This window comes from Montipora foliosa, chromosome 11 (assembly GCF_036669935.1).
Source record: "Montipora foliosa isolate CH-2021 chromosome 11, ASM3666993v2, whole genome shotgun sequence".
Taxonomy (NCBI): Eukaryota; Metazoa; Cnidaria; class Anthozoa; order Scleractinia; family Acroporidae; genus Montipora; species Montipora foliosa.
This window is the reverse complement of record NC_090879.1, coordinates 13,087,285-13,108,905: the sequence shown is the minus strand read 5'-3', so window position 1 is coordinate 13,108,905 and position 21,621 is coordinate 13,087,285. Positions and strand designations below refer to the sequence as shown.

General features: G+C 40.2%; 1 protein-coding gene across 6 annotated transcripts in view; it reads right to left on the bottom strand.

The window, feature by feature from the left end:
• Positions 1 to 4,881: 4,881 nt before the first annotated feature.
• LOC137975118 (protein ABHD15-like) overlaps positions 4,882 to 21,621 on the bottom strand; it is a 22,221-nt gene continuing 5,481 nt past the window's right edge. Inside the window, exons 1-3 of one of the 6 annotated variants that reach the window (XM_068822183.1) lie at positions 18,404 to 18,609; positions 16,445 to 16,608; positions 4,882 to 7,172 (exon numbers count right to left, since the gene is read on the bottom strand). In XM_068822183.1, coding sequence (XP_068678284.1) covers positions 5,785 to 7,059 — 1,275 coding nt within the window. In that variant the 5' untranslated portion in view covers positions 7,060 to 7,172; positions 16,445 to 16,608; positions 18,404 to 18,609 and the 3' untranslated portion in view covers positions 4,882 to 5,784. Of the gene's footprint in view, positions 7,173 to 7,931; positions 8,056 to 16,444; positions 16,609 to 18,403; positions 18,610 to 18,659; positions 18,799 to 19,806; positions 19,888 to 21,599 lie in introns of those variants that run through there. The other 5 variants (XM_068822181.1, XM_068822184.1, XM_068822186.1 and 2 more) reach the window with 5 other exon arrangements.

Genomic DNA, 21,621 nt, shown 5'->3' with positions numbered 1-21,621 from the left:
GCCTTAAATGCTAAAGCTTCATCTAACGATGCTCTTTGTTCAAAATTTGTTTTGCGCGATTTCGCGGCAGCATGGAGGGGAAGCGTACGGAAAAGGCTTACAGAAAAGGCTCGACAAATTTGTGAAAGCACTGCACGTAGAGAATTTAAAACATTCGCCTTCTTTCCCTGCTACATCTGTCTTGCATGAGGAAATATGGAACCAGTGTTTGAATGCTATCTTTGTTAGATTTTCTTAGATTTTCCACTGCCGGGATTTCCATTTTCTACTAGTAAAACTTCATCAATGTGAAGTTGTAGCTGAAATAGGATAACCGTAAGATCTTCTCGATTATTGACATTGTACCAAAAAATAAATGGAACAGTAATGTTTTGGGAGAGCACATACCTCATTTAGGTCCTCAAAACCTTTTTTTCAGAATAAACTGGCTTATGTCATCGCGGTAGCCGATTCCCGTGGTTCCCGCCAAATCTTTTCTGCGGGACGACGACGTTTATGTAGTGAAAAATTAAACTGGACCCTGGACTTAAGAATAAAGGAATGCAGGAGTCCTTTCGAAGAGGACGTGGTTGTCTAAATTGTACGATGGGCCAAGGCGGTGAATGGCAACGACAAAAGACCTGTTGAAGACGAGTAGGAAAAGGACCGAGTGTCATCAAGAATAGAACATTCTCAGGAGCTCATCAAGGGGCGCATCTAGAGGTCGTTTACCATTTACAAAAAAATTCCGGAAGTTCCGGTTCGTCTGTAAACGGAACGCGACTTTTTGATTCGTTCCCGGCGGAAATTTTTCCCGGAAAAAGGAATTTCTGAAAAGGTAGTTCTGTTTTCCCGATGGAAATGTGTTTTCAAAGGTCTTACCAGTTCCAGGCTATTCACGGCCGTATTTTGAATTTTGGCGCGAAAACTCGCACTCGCCAGGCGACGAATGGACTTAAGTTAAATGGCACAAGTTTTTCACCCTAAGGAAATTTCCACCGAGTTCCGAGATTTTCTGGAAAATGGAAAACGCCCCCTATCTCCACTACCCTTGAAGTCAATCCGACTTAGAATGTTCGAGAATGTCAAGAGCTCATCGAAGGAAGCCTCTATATCCCATACTTGGCATAGAGTCTAAAAGTACTGACGAGTGACCACTGACCACGAGTGACCACGAGTCACTTGTGGTCACTCTATCCATACTTAGCCTAGGGTTCAACCCTTTTTCCGAGTAGATTTATTTATACAACGCCTCCCTTGGGGTATTCAGCACGCCCACTGTTGTAAAACCCATGCATGAAATCTCCCTTGGGAGATTCAATACGCACAATTTTTTAAAAGCCAATAAAAACAAAGCTATCTCAGCGTCAAGGGAAATAGAATAAACCTGTTCCTAAAAATAAATTTACTGGGGAAAGGGTTTACGCAAGCAATTAGAAGGAGATCTTGTTAGAAAACGCAGGTCGGCTATCTCGGAATATTTCATTTAAATTGCCTTTTTCGTTCGGAAACAACTCTATTCGGAAGTAATCAAAGGGAATCTGGAAATCATCAATATTGAGCGGTCTGGTCATTCAAAACACCCCTGCAAGGTCCTGTAAAAACTATCACTCCAACATTTTCAGACGATTCGAACTAATTGGACTGACACATGTACACAGAGCTAGCTTTCATTCCATGCCGTTTGATAATAGTTATGTTAATATTCAAGAGTGGTAGAATGTCAGGAAGCGAGAAGCGCAAGCTAAGAGCAAAGGGTTTTGTGTTCTGGGCGAATATCAACAAAGACATTGATGAAATGATAAAGTGTTGCCCACCATTTCAGCGTCACCACAAGTTGAATGTCAGGCAACCCCTGCTGCCTCATGATGTGCCACAAAAAGCGTGGCATACCTTGAGCTCTGATCTCTTCCACTGGAACAGTACTGACTACTGTAGCAAGCTTCCTTTGGTGAAAAGCTGCTGAACACCCAGTCACTCAACAAGTACACACTCGAATGTAAAATCACTGTCCTTTTTCTAACGTGGTGGCCTGGGTACTACCAACAGAACAACCGCAGGCAGGAACTGAAGTGAAAGCAATCTCTAATACGACCATTACTACTACTGCTACTGTTACTAATTCTTTGTTTTAAACTCTGTCTTTAGTAATTGCAATGGAATTCCTAAAATTACAGTAAGATGGTATAAGAATGAACATTTATTATCAAAACATTGCCTTCCACAAGATTATCGACTAAAGTGCGCTTGAACCGTCTAATCATAGTTAATAGAGTGAGTGGACTGGTTTGGAAGCTCGGCAAACATCAAAAGAGCAAACAAAGATACCAAGATTTAGGTTGGAAAGTCCACGACCGTGCACAATCTTTTGTTTTGCGCTCATACACTATGCATGAATTACGTAACCAACACGTTTCGATTGGCTAGTTCCTCGGTACGGAGTAAACAACTATTGTGTTTTGTGCACGGTCAAGGCCAAAAAAGAGAACAAAAACCTACAACAAAGAAATTTGTCGGGTTACCTGACCATTCCCCTCTATTAACTATGGTCTAATTGACTCAATCTCCCTAGCACTTTCAGGTAAGGAGTTCCAAAATAGGCTGCCGCTGTAGCTAAAAGTAGGTTTAAATAAGTAACTGGCTTGGACAATGTCAATGCGCGGGAGAAATACGAAAATCATGACCTGTACTTCGTGTCGGATTAACAAGGTCTTGCAAGTGCGTAAGAAGTGAGCCGTTTGTGGACTTGACCATCATCAGCCTCTTGCTTATTTCCTCTGCCGGCTTGGCAGAGGAGGTTTCAAAAGGGATAATGGTGCATGAACTGAAGGCGTTACCTTCTATAGAAACTGTGGTGATGCGTCGGTAGGTAATGAAAGACGAAAGTTTGCATGAGCGCATGTCTTTGTAGAGTCCGCAGACCAGCGCCTGACATATAGTCTATCAAGAACCTGGATAAACGATCTTAATCTCCAGGAGTGCTTCTTGCTCAATCATGGATCATCCGACCGGTGTTACGGAAAGGTCGTAAGTTTGAGTCCTGCCTGGTTTTTCAGTTGTAATTTCGCCCGTTGCTAAGCAACTAGTTTCTCGTCCTTCTCACCGCGGGCGCATTACATAGGCTCAACACTCATTGCCATCCCTCAAACTGACATTTCCCTTTTTATTCAACTTACACGACGTACAATCTACTTCAGACTTTAAATATACTTCAAAGAAACAAACATTTCAATGTGCAGAGAACATCCAGATTAGGCGAGCCAAAGAGTTGAACCCAGATCGATGGGTCCTCCTTGCATATTCAAATATCCACTAGACTAACAAGACAAGCTCCTGGAAAGTCGAATTTTTTGGAGTATTGACATAGTAGTTCCCAGCAAAACAAGTAAAAGCTTTCCGTCTTCAAAGTGGTTTTTAGACCTAAATACTGTAGATCAGCGCGGCTTTGCTTAGAAACGTTATTCCTTGTTGAACTAAAGCTCTAATTCTGCCTGTTTTCATTCTTTTTACGGCGATAAGCTTCTCATATTAAGATGGAATATTGCGTCGTGTAATTGTAAGGAAATGTCCAACGTCATTTTGGGTAAAGACTTGTTTCCATATCTCAAAGTGCCCTTGAACAAGAAGGGCCTGCAACAACAAAACTGAAACAACCCAAACCCATACAAAAATGCTAACCTTAGGCCTAAACATTATCTAAAGCATATTGTTTAGGCCTAAGGTTAGCATTTTTGTAAAGGTTGGGGTTGTTTCAGCTATTGTACCCTTCACCCCCTACCGCCACTCCAGGCCCCTCACGTCGAAGGGCACTTTGAGATATGGAAACAAGTCTTTACCGTCAGTTTGACGGATGGCCATTAGTGTTGACCATTACATAGCTGCATGTACACCTTATTCCAAAATGGCCGCCAGTTTAGTATTCTCTTGTTTCCATTCAAATTAGACCTTATGGACTCCCTTTCAAACGTAAAAATCAAGAGAATATTTAACATTGAACGAGGCCATAAGCGCCAATTTGAATGGAAGCAAAAGAATACTTAATAACCGCCATTTTGGAATAAGGTGCATGAAGTCTTTGTTATGGTGATTAGAGCAGTTTTCAAAAGACCGATGGAAAGTAATAGGCCTTATTCACGATAGCCGCCATGCTGGTTTTCAAATTGTCATGCAAATTAGCCATGTGTTATGCTGGGGGAAAAACATTGGCAAAAAGGCAAATTGCGGAAAATCGGCTCGTCGAAATATTGAAATAACATTGCTTGAAATACATTTTAGAATTTAGAATTAAGTAGGTTTTATAATAATTTTTATATCTTTGATTGCCTTTGACATTTTGACTTTCTTCCTCGTTATCTCCTCATTTTTCACTAAAAAGAAACATCGAAATAACTTCTGTAATCGTTCTCTTTGACTACTTAGCTGAGAAACGTTCAATGAACGTGAATCAAATCATCTGTGTGGCTAAGATGTTCGTTATAATCTCTCCAACTTGTGTTGTTTGCCCCCTCAGAAGTGCGTAGCTAATTTGCATGATAATAGCAAATCCAACATGGCGGCCATCGTGAATAAGGTCTATTGACCAGAATTCGTATTCTTGGTATTGGACTGGAATTAGCTTGCAATGGAGGCTAACGCGTGGGAAAATATTTTAAAATATTTGCATTTGAAAAGATTCCCCCGCATTAGTAGGAATGGCGTGCGATAGGGCATCTTTTACTACGAGCTAATCTTCCCATCTTCCTCCGTAGTGAGCAATATTCCTATTTCAATACAATTTCCCCTAATCTTGGTTTGTCCGGACAGATTTTTTAGCTCTACGGCTTGAAAAAGATCCCCACGCACCGTAAAAATCAAAAATAGAGATCACTAAAGGTCAAAATGTTCGACTTTAAAGCGCGCGGTACCACAAGATAATCTTTTAATACCCTTTATTATCAGTTCAAATGGAAGCGGCTAGGTGGTAATTAAGGCTGCCATCAAGCCAATCAAACGAGTTCTTGAGTGTTATTGCATGATTTACGTTCCGCCGAGAAATGACAGTCTCCCTGCGTTGAGCTCTTCTCAGTGAAAAAAAATATAGTTTGGATAGCGACATAGCTGATCACGTAAATTATTGTTGGTTGAAATTGCAAAAACAGTTGAATACTTTGCCATATGAATTTCCTACTAAATTTTCATTTCTTCAAATCATATTTAAATCATGCGGTGTATTAATTTTCCCTTTCTGTGGGTGTCAATGTGTTTACAAAGCTGGCGGACATTTCATACGGATACTTAACAGCAAAACAAAAAGAAAAGTAGCAATAATATGGAAAAATGGAGTGATTGACTAAATGAATATCACAGTATTTTGTATGTATTATGATAAAAGATAATATATATATCTATATATGTTTTTTTGTATTTGATAAAAGTATCGCTTGACGATGTTTTAGAGGTCACCTTATCTTTGAATATTACAGAACAATAAAATCTGACAGAATTGATTCAAAGTGAAGTCTTTGTAATCACGGCTTTGTTTACATTGGAGCATTTGCAATTAATTGTAGCGAGTAATTTTTCTTTTGCTTTGTTTTTGCATTGCTATATTTTGTGGTGGGCTCATTCTTAGCGAATCAGAAAGCAAATTTATAGCAAACCCAATTGTAGCTTGCATGCAGCTTCACATCGCGCTTAAAGTTTGCTGCTCATACGATTTTTCGCATTTATAGTTATCGAACACAATAATTTAAAAATCCCTCCGTGAGGCGGCCGATTGTTTATTTATTTATTCTTATGGAGTCCTGAAAGTTCATGGTGCCATTTTTATGTGGTATAACTTCTATTCCTCGTCCCATTGAACTCTGGGAAAAAATGTACGTGGTTATCTTCTGTTTGTTTGGGTACTCCCTGGTTAAACACTGTTTCCAAATAGTCAATGGCAAGTTTGTTGCCCCAGGAAGATGGAAAGCAGTCCTCCAAAAACCCGCAGTGGCCCCCTATCTCAGTTGTTACCAGGAACAAATTGTTTGAAGTTTTAAAAAGGCTAAAGGGAATAGTGTCTTTGGGACAAATGGGATCGTCAAGCGCGCTAATGCAAAGGACTGGTATCGAGATGTTCGTGATATTTCGCATGGGATTGTTATATTTCCAGTATTCCTCTAACGAGCTAAACTGGTTTAGCTTGACATAAACCCGTTCGTCGAGTTCTTTAACGCTGGAGCTTTGGAGCGCGAGATTATAATTGATAACAGTTCCTAAGCAAGGATGCTGACGTAAAACAGATTTAAGCTTTAACGTCCAGAACCAGTTATATGGTTCGGGAATAGTATTGGACTTAAAAAGTGCCTCAGCATCGTAGCAAGGTGAAATGCAAACTGCAGCGTTCAGCTTGGTAGATACCCCTGTTTCGCCCAGATAGGACATAAGAAGCCCAGAGCCCGTGGAGAATCCAATAGCAAATATCTCTGAATAGGGATACATATGACTGATAAACTCAATAGCCTCGTCCAAGTCGCTTGCATCCCCGAAGCTTTGCAGACGATAAGTTGATAGCAATGATCCTCCATGCCCGCGCCGGTTGAATACCACTGGACGAAATTTTCGCACCAAAGCTTCAGTGCAGGCGGATACCAAGTCAGATGCGGTGCCGGTTAAATCAGGTACAAGAAGCATAACTGGGCTTACTTTGTTGATCATTTTGTTGTCATCCAGGGAAACCCAGTCCAAAGCAATAACTCCCTTGTCAGCCATTTGCAAATACTCGCGTGTGAATTCAATCTCATCTTGCCACCAAAGCCAGGGCAAAATTGTCTGGAGGTGTTGATTCCTAGCCCAAAATGTTGGTTTGTATTCTTCATGAAGGCGTTTGCATCCTTTCTTTATGACCATACTAATCCTCGACTTCTTAAAGTACAAACAAGGCTTCAATTCTTGTCTGTTATGGTAATATAACGCATACAACAAAGTTATCACTGCAGTGAGAACAAGAAATAGAGCAGGCACGCACATTGTGATAGAAAAACCAGCCAATGATACGGCGCTGTAGAACCAAACGTCTGAGTACGACACGCTCAGAGACACACAGTCTGTCGATTTCATCCAGAGCTTTTCAGCGCGGTTTTTGTGAAAAGTTGCCTTCACTGTGAGCCTGATAAGATTTGCTTAAGAGCACTTCAAGACATCTGTTATTACACACATGTGGACCGGCACATCTGTCAATAAAAAAAATAATCATACTTGAGTATTTTTTTTGTTGTGCAGACACTGCAACGCGAAAAGGTAATAAAGGGGACATTTCGCTGCGCGCGTCGGCGAACTTTTTTCGCATTACTGAGACTCAGTGGTGGACTCAGCAGTGGTTTGGTTTCGTGTTCGGGAAATTGAATTATTAAACACTCAGCTCAGCGGCGTTTGCGATCCCTTCTCGACAAAATATAAATGTATTGACTCAAAAACTCAGGGCTGGAATAGAATCGAAAGTGATCGTGTTAGTAGTGTTGGCGTTTAAGACACTTTCTATTGAAGAGCGACAAAAAAATCACAGCTGATGACTTCACGTGTAATATTAAAGCATTCAAAGCTGAACTAAGCGGGCCGGGTTTGACTAATTTATGAGTTACTAGGTGGCTATTTAGAATGTGGTCAGCTCTGTAGCTTAGCTTTGTTTGCGATAACACATCACTATATCACTCAGCTGTCAAAGATTGGTGAATATTTTTTGAAGTCTATGTTTCTCAGCCGTGTTTCTTCCCGATCGCAAACTAAGTTGAGTGTTTCATTGATATTCAAGCGCGATGAGGCAAAACATAGTATATTCCTGCCGAGGAATGAAACTAGCTGAATTCGACGACTTAAAATGCATTTAAGAAAATACAATGCCTTGCACTTTGTCATATAGATTCTCGGTCTGCGTTGATACAAATAAGGTTCTCAACTTTGAAAAGATATGTAAGAGGGGCTGTTACTAATACCTGTTATCCGTGGAATTGTGTGGGACCTTTAACTTGGAAGCAGCTATGAAAACCGAACCTTGATTAAAACAACTCCTCGGAGTTGTTTCGAGTCGACTGTTTAATATTCAAGGCTGACAAAAGTACTTAATATGGACAAAGGTGACGTTATTAGATCAAGGATCTTCTGTGTCTGTTTGTTTTGAAAGACAGAATGTCCTCGTATTTTTTGCCTTGTTTATTTACAACAGTCTGTTTGGACAGAATATTTCAGTACGTTAGCTATTACATCCAATCACGTACTCCATCCGGTAAAAGAAAAATCTTTGCAAAAGGACACCACCGGATATTTTCTGACGCAATTAGCATTGGCCTGTTAGCAAAATTAGGCAACGTATCTTGACTCTACATGGCAAAAATTTATTGCAAAACTCCGACGATCTGTTTCGTCCACTCTCGCTTCTCAAATATTATTTTGCTTTAAACTCGAAACGAAACGCCTTAAGTGATCACAGCTGCGAATTTTGAATTATATGTGACCAAAGCGATCGAAAGAGAAGGTTTTTGCTCGGTTCCTTTGCACTCACTTAAGTACTTCGGCTTTTTAATTCTGCGAAAGTAAAGCTGTGTCGGTTGTATACCCTTTGGGCATTTACAGTTTCATGCGTATGCTTAGGATGTTATGAATGAAAGGAATTCCACCCAAGGAAATTAAAATATAACGCAGCTTCAAAGTGCAGGTAGGGGTTTTGGATGATTTAATATCACGGTCCATTTTTTTTTTTTCTATGAAATTTAATTCTGTAGCTGACATAATGGTCTAACCAAACAGCATTAAAAGGGTTCAACAAAACTGTGAAATCAAAGATGTTGACTTGACCCCAAAGAAAGCGGGAAAAAAATTAAATGCAAAATGAAGAGTAATTCTTTCAAAAACTGCGTTGTATTCTCAAAACTAAAACAACTGCTGCTTAGGTTTTGTACGATGAACATAAAACTTCAACGTACTGATTATGTTTCAAAAATAATGCCGACTGAAATTATTTCTCCAAAGTTTCCAAATACGACAGCTTGGAATTTATTAGTGGTGGAAATTTCCTGTTTAATTTCCTAACACCGCGCTACCACTTAAGACTAATTATATGGAAGCTTATCGACGTGATAAAGTTGTCTGGAAAACTATATGATTTTTGTTGAAAAAAGGGAACCGGCCCAGAGTCCACCGCAAACGCCCTGGAGGAGAGCGAAGGAGTTTACTAAAAAAGTTTAATAAGAAAGTGGTGCATTTAATCGAAGTTACGAGTGAGCGATAGTGAATTATCGATTTGAATGAAATTCTAACACAGTGCATACTGAACGAAAGTGTTGACTCGGCTTGCGGCAAAATTTTCTGAACAGAGTGTAGGAACTTGCTGTATGTTACATAAAGTAAAATTCTGTGCGCATGCGCTTTTGTTATATTTTTTGAAAGCACGTGCTCAAGGACCTATGAGAAGAACATCTGAAGAGACCTGAGAACGTATTCTATTCATTCTGTTTGTCTTCCGAAGTTGTTCTGAAGGAATCTGACAAGTGAATCTCCATACAGTCCAGTCTCTTTATTACCCTTTTCGAGTTTTCTTCATGGTCCTTTTGAGCAGAATTTAAAATGTCTGAACTTTCGAAAGCGAAGGAGAAAGAGATAAGGGATGAATTAGGGAAGAAGAAACGCATACGCGAAGCTAACCAAACTTAAGGTAGCAAACTTCTCCACGTAACGGAAACTATCTTTGGAAACCCTGAACCATCGTCGATGGAAACTATTCAGCCAAATGTTGGACTGCTCAGGGAGAAAGCCGACGCTATTAAGAATCTCGACAGCGATATTTTGGAAGTGTTTTGCGAAGAAGGGTCTGGAGAATCGGAAAAGGGAATCAAAGAAAAAAGTGAATTCGCACGTCGAATTATGGCTGGTCTTTCAAATACCGGATCACCAAATAATTAATGTCCATGAAACAAAAGAACAAAGCGAACAAAATAATACCTAATTAGCAAGGCCTTATCGGAAGTCCGGTGTATGAAAGTCTACCCCGAATTATGGACACCATCCGCAAGGCCGAAAGACTTTTCAAGCCTGGAGAAAACAAAGGAGAAAGGACACTGTGCCAACAAACATCAGGTGGATCCAATCCATTACAGTTCAGCACCAAATTACCGAAGTAGTATCAAGCGATTCTGCCAAAGGATTGGCAGTCGTTTTGTGATTCCTTCAACGCATCTGTTCAAGCGAATATTGCCAAAGAGGTTTGTTGGAGGGTGCAGCCTTAGCTTCTATATCTGGTTTATCACTAACTGAGTCAAATTATAAGAACGCTACCGAGATTCCACCCGAAAGTTTTGGAAATAAACATCTCATTATTAGATCGCACATGGAAGCCCTTCTGCACCTGCCAGCCGTGACATCGATCACCGATGTGAAGCGGATTCGAATTATTTATGATAAGGTTGAGGCCCATCTTAGGGGGCTGGAGGCCCTTGGAAAAGCCTCTAATACCTACGGTAGTTTGTTAGTGCCTGTGATGATGAACAAGTTGACTGACGAAGTCAACTGAGATTCGTCATAACTCGACACTTTGGCACCTTGATAAATTGCTGAAATCTTTCAAGGAACGGAAGTAGAAGCCAGAGAAAGATGCAGTTTTATTGGTAGAATTAAGGAAAGAGGAAATGACCTTATGAAGGGTCGTGGTCTTGATGTTCCAACTGCTGCGACACTTGCATGTGTCTTTAACTAATAGGCCTAAATCAAGTTTAACCGACTTGCACTTATTGCGGAAATCTTCATCCTTCAGTTGATTGTCCTATGGCAGTAGGTGTACCCACACAACTGGGCATCTTAAGGAGGTGCTTTGTATGCCTTAGGGGGCAACACTAAAGCAGAGATTGTACATAAAAGCCACGTTGCAAGGACTGTGGCAGTCAATACCATGTTAGCATTTGTGATACTTCAGTCAAAACGTCTCAGCCACATAAAACCTTTGCAACCTCCTTCCCTGGATACTGTGGGATAGAGAGGAGTGAGTACGAGCTCAAGTCCTTAGGGGTTATCTGGAACCACAAGGAAGGCACTCTTATGATGAGACTTTTCCTATAAGGCCCTGAATTTAGCGGCCACAAAGCGCAATGTTCCCCGTGTTATTGCAAGGATTAATGATCTCCTTGGGCTGATCTCACCAGTGCTGATGTTGATGTTGATCTTGCTCCAAGAACTGAGTAGGGACAAGAAGATGTGGGACGAATCTCTCTACCCCAAGTCTGCAAAACGGTGGAACAATTGGACTACTGGTTTACAAGGGACTGCGGAAATCGCTATTGCACGTGTTATGTACCTGCTGCTGTAGGACGGATTGAATCGGTGGAGCTGCATGGTTATAGTGATGCTTCACCTTCACCTGTCCCCTGGCGCCAAGATGGCGCATAAGGCCTTGAGACACCGCCTATGCTGCTGTAGTTTATCTGAGGATGGTAACGGACCTAGGAACGTTCACTAGACTAGTCGCTTCTAAAATCCGAGTCGCCCCATTGACCAAGTAGACCATTCCTAGGCTTGAATTGCTCCATGCTGGTATCCTGTCAAGATTAGTTGTGCACGTTAGAGCCCGGGCGTTAGAGAAGCTCTTGAGACATCTCGTGACTAACGAACTGTGTTGCTGGACTGACTCGCTAGTCTCACTCTACTGGATAACGGGGAATCAAGAGTTTGAAAACACTTTGTTCAGAACCGTGTTGATAAAATTCGCTCTCCTGTCGAACCGAAACAGTGGAGGTTCTGTCCTGGAGTTGACAATCCTGCAGATTTGCCATCCAGAGTTACGGCTTCTGTTCTCAGTACTGATGCGAAATGGTGGGAAGGACCGTTCTGGTTGAAGCTACCTAAAGATGCTTGGCCATTACAATTCCTGAAGAAGACTGAGAATCCTGGTGATGAAGTATTGAAGTAATATATCAAACACGAGAAGGAGTGTTTCATCGGATACCCAAACACTGAGAAGCAAGTTGAGAAACGAGGCCGAAGGCCGAGTTTTTTAACCGATTTCGATGTGGTTGGATATCTGATGGAACACTCTATCGAGTGTTTGATATTGCCTCTCAAAGGAATCAGTATTTTAAGAGATATTTGGTATCAAAGTTGGCGAAATTTAACGCTAATTAAGACCACATATCCAAACTTCCTTTACGGTAGTGATTTCTTTTGTTTTTGGCTTATGAATTATTAATGAGTTTGAGAATAAATGAATGAACTTTATCTATACACGGTAATAATTCCAACATAAGATTGGTTTTCAAATTAGCCGTGTTCCTATCTGATTTAATCTAAGAAATACGGCTGAAATACACTCAAGCAGTTAGTAACTATATACAAAAGCTAAAAACGTATAATTACAACTGTTAAAAATGTACTAATATATTATAATAGCTATATACTTTAAATAAAGTACCCAATTTAATAACCTTTAATTTAACTAGTTTAATTATCATCACGGTAGTCCCTTCTCAAAAACGCTTTAAGACTATTTAGTGTTTTCAAATCTCTTACATGGTTTGGAAGTGCATTCCATGCTGCCGCAAAAGATCTTTTTAACGAATTAGTTTTAGGCTTGGGCAATTGCATGTCGAAAGTGCTGCCTCCGAGGTTGTAATTCGGCACCTCGGAGGTCAAACAAAAGAGCTCAGTTAAGTTCTCAGTTACATCATCGTGATAAACTTTGTACATCATAATATTCATTTGCATTTTCTGTCTATCATGCATGCAGTGAAGGCCAATTCAATTCTTGTAGCATATCGCATGATCTTATTGAATAGTGCGCTTTCGTGATAATGCGCGCTGCTCTATTTTGGAGTTTCTGTAGTTGGTCTGCAAGCGGTTTTGAGCAATTACCCCACATAAGGTTATAGTAGTGGAAATACGGCTGCTCAAGTAATCGGTAAACAGCATTCAATGTTCCTCGGTCACTTGTAACATCTAATTTTATAGAGTATACGCAAGCCATTTTGAAGGTTTGTTAGGATGTGAGATATCTGATTATCCCATGACAGAGACTCATCAATATGTACACTGAGTAATTTTGTAGTAGTTTTCTTTTCTATTGGTTTACCATATATGCTAAGGGTCATGTCTTTGGATGCAATGATGCTTCGTCTAGATCTAACTGTCATAGAACTTGTTTTTGAAGTGTTGCAGCTAAGCCTATCAGTTGCTAGCCATTTCTCTATGGCTTCTGAGTCACACTTTAGTTTTGGTTCAATGTCACTGCTGGTACTCACACCGGGTACAGTTATATAGGTGTCATCCGCAAACATACCAGGAATAGAAAACTGTAGGCAATTGGGAAAGTCATTAACGTATATTAAAACAATAACGGACCCAATAGGCGATCCCTGTGGGACACCACATTATATATATTCCTCACTGTTGACGCCTCTTTGCGAGGTATGACTCAAACCACTTTAGGGATTTGCCCTTGATAGCGTAGTAATTCAACTTTCGCAAAAGTGTTGCGTGATCTACAGTATCAAAGGCCTTTTTGAGATCAATGAAAACATTACCAATTAATATGCCTTCGTCGATGTTTCTAAGCCATAAACCCGTCGCTAACAGCAGTTCCGTGCAGGTTGAGTGTATACCACGAAATCCTGATTGAAATTTAGAGAGCAAGTTGTTTTCAGTGGAGAATTCAAGGACTTGAGAATGCACCATTCTCTCAATTACCTTGGAGATGGCCGGCAGTATTGATATTGGTCTACAGTTGTCAGGCGCGTTTCTATAGTTTCTGAAATATATGGGCCGGCAAGCTTAAGAAGCTTGCTCGAGGTTTTGTCAAGCCCACGACTTTTGGATGTACTTAGTTTCGATATAACATGGTATACTTCTTCACCTGTCACAGGAGTAAACAGTGTAGATTCCCTCTTGCTTATGTACTGTTCCGGGGGAGTACCTGTAACTGGAATGTTCTTAGTCAATTTTTCAGCCAGAGCGCAATGGGGAAATGAAGGCGCAGTCCCGGAGATGTCTTAGTATTGCAACAAATGCTACCACTTCTACACCCCAAGCTGTTGGATTGAAATATCTCATCTCAGCTGAGAAGTATAGCAGTGCCTCAAGGCTTTTTAGAGTGACCGCGTACGTTGTGCGCTTTATATGCAACACGAGGGTAAAGAAGCTGAGACAAGAGAAACCGGTCTAGGACCCTTATCAACTGAAGAGATTCTGGATTCTGAGGTCAAGTGGGGGAAGGAGTTGCAGAAAGCCATAGAAGATGAAAGGTTGAAAGAGCTGGCAGCAAGTCTTGGGCCCTTCGTGGATAGCCAAGTAGTTACAAGATGCAAGGGGAGGGTAATGAATTGTAATTTGCCTAATGAAACCAAGTATCTTTCTCAAAGTCCTTTAAAATTTTTTTCCCGCAACGTGACGGCTGGTTCCTTTAATTTTTTTCCTGCTAAGTGACTCGCTCGTTCAGTCGCTGCACGATCTCACTTGAGGCCGCTTCGCTGGCTTTAATTTCTCAATCGAAGAGTTTCGAGAGGGCGACTTGGAGCAAGTTTAAGTTCAAGGCAGCAGCTGGCTAGCCTGCGTAGGAACCGTTGGCAAACTAGAAGCCTTGACAGTTGAGGCTCCAGAGGTGACATCCTTCTTGAGTGAGAGGAGAATTGAATGGCGATTTAACCTGGCAAAGGCATCCTGGTGGGGAGGCTTCTTCGAACGCATGGTGAAGTCTACTAAGAGGTGCCTTAAGAAGCAAATTGGAAATGCTAAGCTCAGGTTTGAAGAGTTGATGACGGTTCTAAATGAGGTGAAGGCAGTTCTTAACTCGCGGCCACTGACCTATACATCGCGCAGAATGCCTATTGTTCTCCGGACATTTACTTCCAGAGCAATAAAAATTATAGGTCAGTAAAAGTAGCAACAAAGAATGACTCAAATGGTTCTCATTGATCAAATATTACGCGCTCTTTCTCCCTTGGGGAATTCTGCTTTACTCATTAACTTGTCAGGGCAGAGCTAAGAAACAAAGGACGTTTCCAGTTATTGTTTTCGTTATTGTTTCTCGATATCTCACTTTGAGAATGCATTACAAACCGACTTTCACAAATATTTCAAATTTGCATTTACCATTTCTGATCTCGCAAAATGCCTATGTTAGTTTTCCCAAAATTGCTCTCCAAAATGACTGTCTATACGAAAATTTGCAAATTTTTCCTTATATTCAAGTGGAAAAACGTAAGACTTCTACTTTCTCAATTTCATTCTGTTTTAGTGCAAATTGTAGACGAATCCTTGATTTTCAAGAAGCCGTGCGTGAACCTTGAAATTATCATTTCTGAAACCCGGGAAAGTGAATTTTGTAAACCCTTGTTGCCTAGTTTTGGCCCATTCTTCTCTAATTTATGGCTCTTCAGAGCGCGATCGCATTCGAATTTGCCGCTTCAGTGATTATGAATTATTCATGATGTCCAGGCATTCTGCGCGATGTCTACGCTGAGGACACTGAGGAACCCCTAACGCCTTCTCATCACCGGTCTGACACTTCCCGATACCCGGCAAAGCTGTGGGGATCCTACCACTACCAAACAGACCATGACTAAAAGTACCCGATATCAAGCTTAAGTGGCACTGGCTGATCATTTCTGGAGAAGGTGGCGCCCGTAAGGAGTACCTGTTGAGCCTTCGGGAATATCATCGTTTGGAGGCATGGGAAAGACAGGCCACAAATACCGGGGTGGTTGATGTTGTCATTGTTGAGGAGGACAACGTGCGCAGACTCAGCACAATTGACAGATTGATCACCGGATATGGAAGAATTTTACGTTTAGCTGCAGTGGAAAGTGGTAGAGCGTGACAAAGCAAGCGCTGTTATTGAGAGACCTGTCCAAAAATTGTATCCTCTAGAAACCCATCAGACAACAACCTTTAACCCGGAGGAGTCAAATATTGCCCAACGTTTACCGAGACAAGGAGCTTCCATAAGAAATTAATAGATCGTTTACGAGGAACGTTTGTTTGAACTTTTGAACTGTTGCGTTTTTTAATGGCCAGAAGCAAAACTTGATACATTTTATGCTCTGGGCTATCGCCGGGGAGTGTAGGAACTTGCTGCATGTTACACATAAAGTAAGATTGTGCGCGCATGCGCAACATCTGAGAACGTACTCCATTTCTGTTTGTCTTGCGAAGTTGCTCTGAAGGAATCTGACAAAGAAATCTCCATACAGTCCAATCTCTTTACTACCCTTTTCGAGTTCTCTACACAGAGGATCGATACAACGAAACCCCAATATAACGAACCACATTTCCCAGTACAATAGCTAATAATGATAATGATAATGATAATAATAATAGCTTTTATTTAGAGAGGGAGACGCAATAACCTATCACAGTTTTCTAACTTGCAGCCCTCTAATCCAGGTCGAATTGGAACTGGAGAGTTGGTTTTTGAGGAGAGGCGAAAACCTCTCGGAGCAGACTCAGTAGAGAACCAACAACAAAGCCAACCTACCTTAACGAGATGTTAAATAATAATCTCTCCACAGCCTTTGGCCGGAAATGCGTTAAGGGAAATGATCTTTGTGTTTAAAATGGGACGCGTATAAAATCTGTCCTTTTTGGGACGTATGGAAAGAAGGCAAGCATTTTCAACAAAGTTTTCAACGAAGTGTCGGTCTGCAATAGACAAGTTAATAAAACGGGACAATTAGCCAATGAGTTCAGTCCGAGACCAAGTCTCCAAGCAGTTCTTGGCACGTTTTAGGCGGCTTGATGAACATTACAGAGGCTCTTTGATCTTTTAATGTCGCTATATCTCATTTCAGATATTACTTCATTATCATCAAGGTACAATTGGAAAAAACCTACAACTTTCGAAGTATGTAAATATGCTTTTCAATATAACTTGTTAGGAGTTCAATTATATATTATTCACTAAACTTAACCTCCAATTGAAAAACAACCTTATCGGTTAAAACCAAGATTGGCTCTATCAAAGAAACAATACGTTTGCGGTTGACTTTAATTAGCCAGGATTTAAACAAAAATTACATGAATTACCCTACAAATCAGAGCGACATTTCATAAATGAATATTCTCAGTGATTCTGTATCATTTGCGACAAGCAACCATGCACGATATCTTTTTCTGGCCCTTTTTGAAAATAAAAACTGCCAGTCCATTGCGCTTAGGTAGTAAAGCTAATTGGTTTTACTAAGCTTTTTTGCATAATTTAAAAAGATCTATTAAAGAAAATATATTTGGTTTAATAGAATTTCCTAACACATGCACTGTAATCAAGAACGAAACGTTCTTTTTAAGTGCAATTTTCTCCTTTAACGACAAGCGGCTTGCCATATCTCCGACTGTAAAATCACCTGCTCTTTATTCATGCATTATTCTATACTGCGCTTTCATCTTTGAAATGAATTAAGGAGCCATGCAGCGAGAGTGAGAAATTAGAACTTAAATCCTGAAATACGTTGAAATCGTTTCCCGCTTGCGTTCAATCCAAGATTCCTATCGATTATGCAAAAAGAAATACTCATAGCACCGGTAATAACTTTGTTCTTTTTCTCAAATTTCTGTCTTCTGATTTATTCGCGTTTTATTTGAATTTTTCTTTGACTAGACCCCACCCGGCAATAACATTACCGACATGATGTCAATTTAAACCACCTGCTGTCATTAGACATTGGTTGGATCTCTTGCCTTTATATTTAAAGTTGGCAAGTAAATTCAAATATTCATTTTGAAGAACATTATTCTCAAGAAAGCCATGTTGATCAAGAAAATACACTAATAGCTTTGTTTACCTTTTGGAAAGAACTAACAAAATCGGCTAAAATCTCCATGTTTACTTCTGAAGAGCACAAGATTCGAAATTTAAAACGGCTTTCAGCAGGAAAGACTTATTTTCTCTTTCGTATGCACGGTCCGGCGTTAGCTCGCGCGACCACTGTCGGCCAATTGTAAATTGCTTTTCATTTTGTGAACCTTAAAATTAACAAACAGAGCTTATATGAGAACCCTGGACCAATTAAGGCATTATTTTGTGAATTAATAATACACAGAGATTCATTTTCAACGCGGCCGCGTTGCAGTATCAAAAAGTGGTCGACAGTTTCAATGCTTCGGGGCAAGTTGCTTCTTAAGCGGGAAAAAAACAAAATATTTTATCTCAATTCCATTTTATGCCAAAAGAGTTACGGCACAAGCAATTTTTGTCCTGGATGAAAGCGCAAGCCTGTTAAATTTTAAATACGACTAGGTATTTAGGCAAGATGAAATAATTTCGCTTTCCCGGAAAGCTTCGCTCGAAACAGCTTTGTGGTAAGTCCTTTGAGCAATCAATCCGCGGAAAAAATGGAGACAGCGACATCAACTTGACGTAAATTGAAGGAAAATAATTTCGAGACTAGAATTAACTGTTTTGTCTTCAGCAGAGCAAGCCTAATAAAATCTTACTTACCTTGGGGATTTTTCAAACGGAAACAGCTTAGCATAAAACGCGGCGATCTTAATTGATGGAGCGATGGTCATGCAAAACTATTCTGGGGAACCTAACACGCGTGCTGTTGATATTTTCCCTTTCAAACTGAATTAATGCATTAGTCTAAACCTTAACTAAATCCGAAAGACTTGCGATGTCAGTATCGCTGTTAATATGCAAATACGTGACAATCAATTTTCCTTCGATACGAGTAACGGAAAACAAACGACCATACTTGTCAATTAAGTTTCGTTTAGCCAATAAGCCTGCTCCCTCTTCTCATCCTCTGTGATCTCCATATCTTGTTTTTGTGATCCCGATATCGTGTTTTCTACCAACCCTCCGATTGCGTCTGGAGCTTTCTTTGTTCAAATGAATAAATGAATACTTTCATCGCACCAATCGCCGTTCGCAATATTTATCCAGAAAACGCAATTTTATAATTAAGCAATTGAGGACGTTTTCCGCGTTTCCATAACCTCATATAAACACGAGGGGGATTTGGGAGAATTCGAGACAGTTATGCAAACTCGAAACGCAGTCGAGGGTTTACACAACTGTCGAGAATTCTAACCCTAACCCTAACCTGTGCTATGGAAACACGGAAAAAAGTCCTCTATTGCTTTTATAAAATATTTCTCAAGGATAATTCGACAAATGAAGGAAAATGCTGGTTTTTTGACTTATAGATTGAAATAGATTTTCTTGATACACTCTCATATTTCCTACCAGCTAATCAAAACGCGCGTCTGACTACATAACCAATCAAAACTCGTGTGATGTCACAGCCGTGTTTCCATACTCTCACATAAACACAGCTATTGACCAATGAGAGTGCACGTACTATCCTAATTATTTTATAATACATGTTTACATATAATTGATTGACTACCATATGCTAATTTATGACAGAATTTTCCGTCAACTGAGAGGCCTTAAAAGAGCAACATTCTTTCATGAGAGTCGGTCAGCGTTTTTAAGATGGCTTTCCTTTCTGTCCAATTCCCAATAGTCTCTTATAAACAAGAGTATATGTTGCGGTGAGCTCGTCATAGCGTCAATTGCAAGCCCGCTGTTCTCGGTCTATAAGACACGCAGGCACCCGTAAATTCAAAAACTGCTGAAATGACTAACGCATCTTCGCCATCTAGAACTGTACTTGTTGCGTTTCAACCACGGGACTCCGCGGTGAGAAACTTCGTTCCCAGTGTCTCTATTTTGGGAACGAGATTTTAGGGTGAGGCAATCTTTCATGTATTGTAAATTCTGTAAAAAAAGACTTCCTTCTGTGACAAATAAAATACCAAAGGCTTCCTACGATATTCATAGTAAAAAAAGTAAAAGTGATAAATTTACACCCATAAAATAAATCAAACACTTGCCTTGAGATTGCACAGATATTTTGCTGGTATCAGTTAACAGCTGGCCAACGTCACAGAATTTTCGTCGCTGCTTTCAAAGAACTATTTCATTGAAGGAAAGGATTCAGCAAACAAAATCATTGATTTTGGACCGTAGTGTAAAAAAAACTGAAAGGCAAATTGTTATGGGTGATAGCCACTTTAAAAATGCTAGCGAGCTATTCAAAATTTTAGGCTGGAAAAATCTAGTTAGCCAGCAACAAATTGCGCTGGCCACAATGGTCTATAAGTGTCTTCAGGGGCTAGCACCGGAATATCTATGTTCTAAATTTACAAACCGCGAATCTGTTTATAGTTTAAGAGACTCTGAAAGAAAGCTTAATGTTCCGTTTCCACGGACAAATTATTATAGAAACAGCTTCAGCTATAGAGGTGCTACTGTCTGGAATAGCTTACCCCTCAAAGCGAGACAAGCAGAGTCTCTTGGGCTTTTCAAAAATCTGATTAAAGACATATTTTAGTATAAAGCACGGCATTCATGGAAAGCAGCTTTAGAATTAATATAGTATTATAGTAATTGTATTTTATTGTAATCATTTTAAAATTTTACCTTTTGTAATTTAGATTTTAGCATTGTTTGTAATCTTAGCTGATGATTTTACCGTGCATAAATAATAAAATATCATATCATATCAATATCAAGCCCGGGACACACTAGGCGATAAGTCGCTGCGATACGTCGCGGGGACAAGTCGCCGCAACAAATCGCCTTGTGTGACACGGTTAATTTCATGAAAATCATTGTCGCTGCGGCAGAATTTTGTCACTGCGATCAGTCGTACGAATTCAAACCAGTTTGAATTCGTGCGACTTATCGCAGGGACAAAATTAGCGAAAGCAGCGTTGTCGCATCGTGTGTACACTTCCGGCAACAAGTCGCTGCGACAAAATATAAATGAACCAATGAGAGAGCGTCATATGGTCAGCCATATTGAATTAGAAAACTAGTCCACATTCCCCCTCATACGAGATCACTGCGTGTGCTCCGAACAGGCGTCGTGTCGCAGCGACTTGTTTTGCAAAAAGTACACATGGAGCAACTTGTCGCAGAGACATGTCGCTGCGACTTGTCGCCTAGTGTGTCCCGGCCTTAAAACCCTCGCGTCATTCGTTCAACCAATGAGAAGCGAAGCCAAAACCAATCCGGTCTCACATGTGTGCATTTTCCCTCGCTTTTGGAAAGTCACAAGAAAATTAACCCATTTCTGATTGGTTCATAACGTTGCTTGCGCTTCATCCGATTGGTCGACGTATAAAAAGGCACTCGCTCAACATCCTCATAAGACGGGAGCCCATAGGGTTCCTGACGCGTAAAACTAAAAAATCTTATCCAAATGCTTAAACAAAATGAGTAGTAAACGTTTTAGTGCTGCGCTGAGAGCATATGTAGATCATTGATGGTACAGCAAATTTTGCTCTTTGAATTTTTTAGATGTGAGTTAATTGAGGTTTTTGACAGACAAAGATGTGGGTTTAGCTATTAGTTTTAATATATTTATTCGTCTGAAAGGAAAAACAAAATAAGCACTTTCTCGTTTGAGGCAGAAACTAATTGAATTTTTTGGAAAGGTAAACATGGCTTTTTGATTTCTTCTCATATATTTTCTTCTTTTCCCGTTGGCCAAACGACTATTCACAGTTTAAATTGTAAAAATAAGTTTCCTTTTAGTGATACAAATTATGGGTTCCTCAAACCACGTACGGCCAAAACCTCGTTTAGAAATTTTAGATGCATAAAAAGTCATGTCATTTACCTATTCAACAAACTTCACTTCT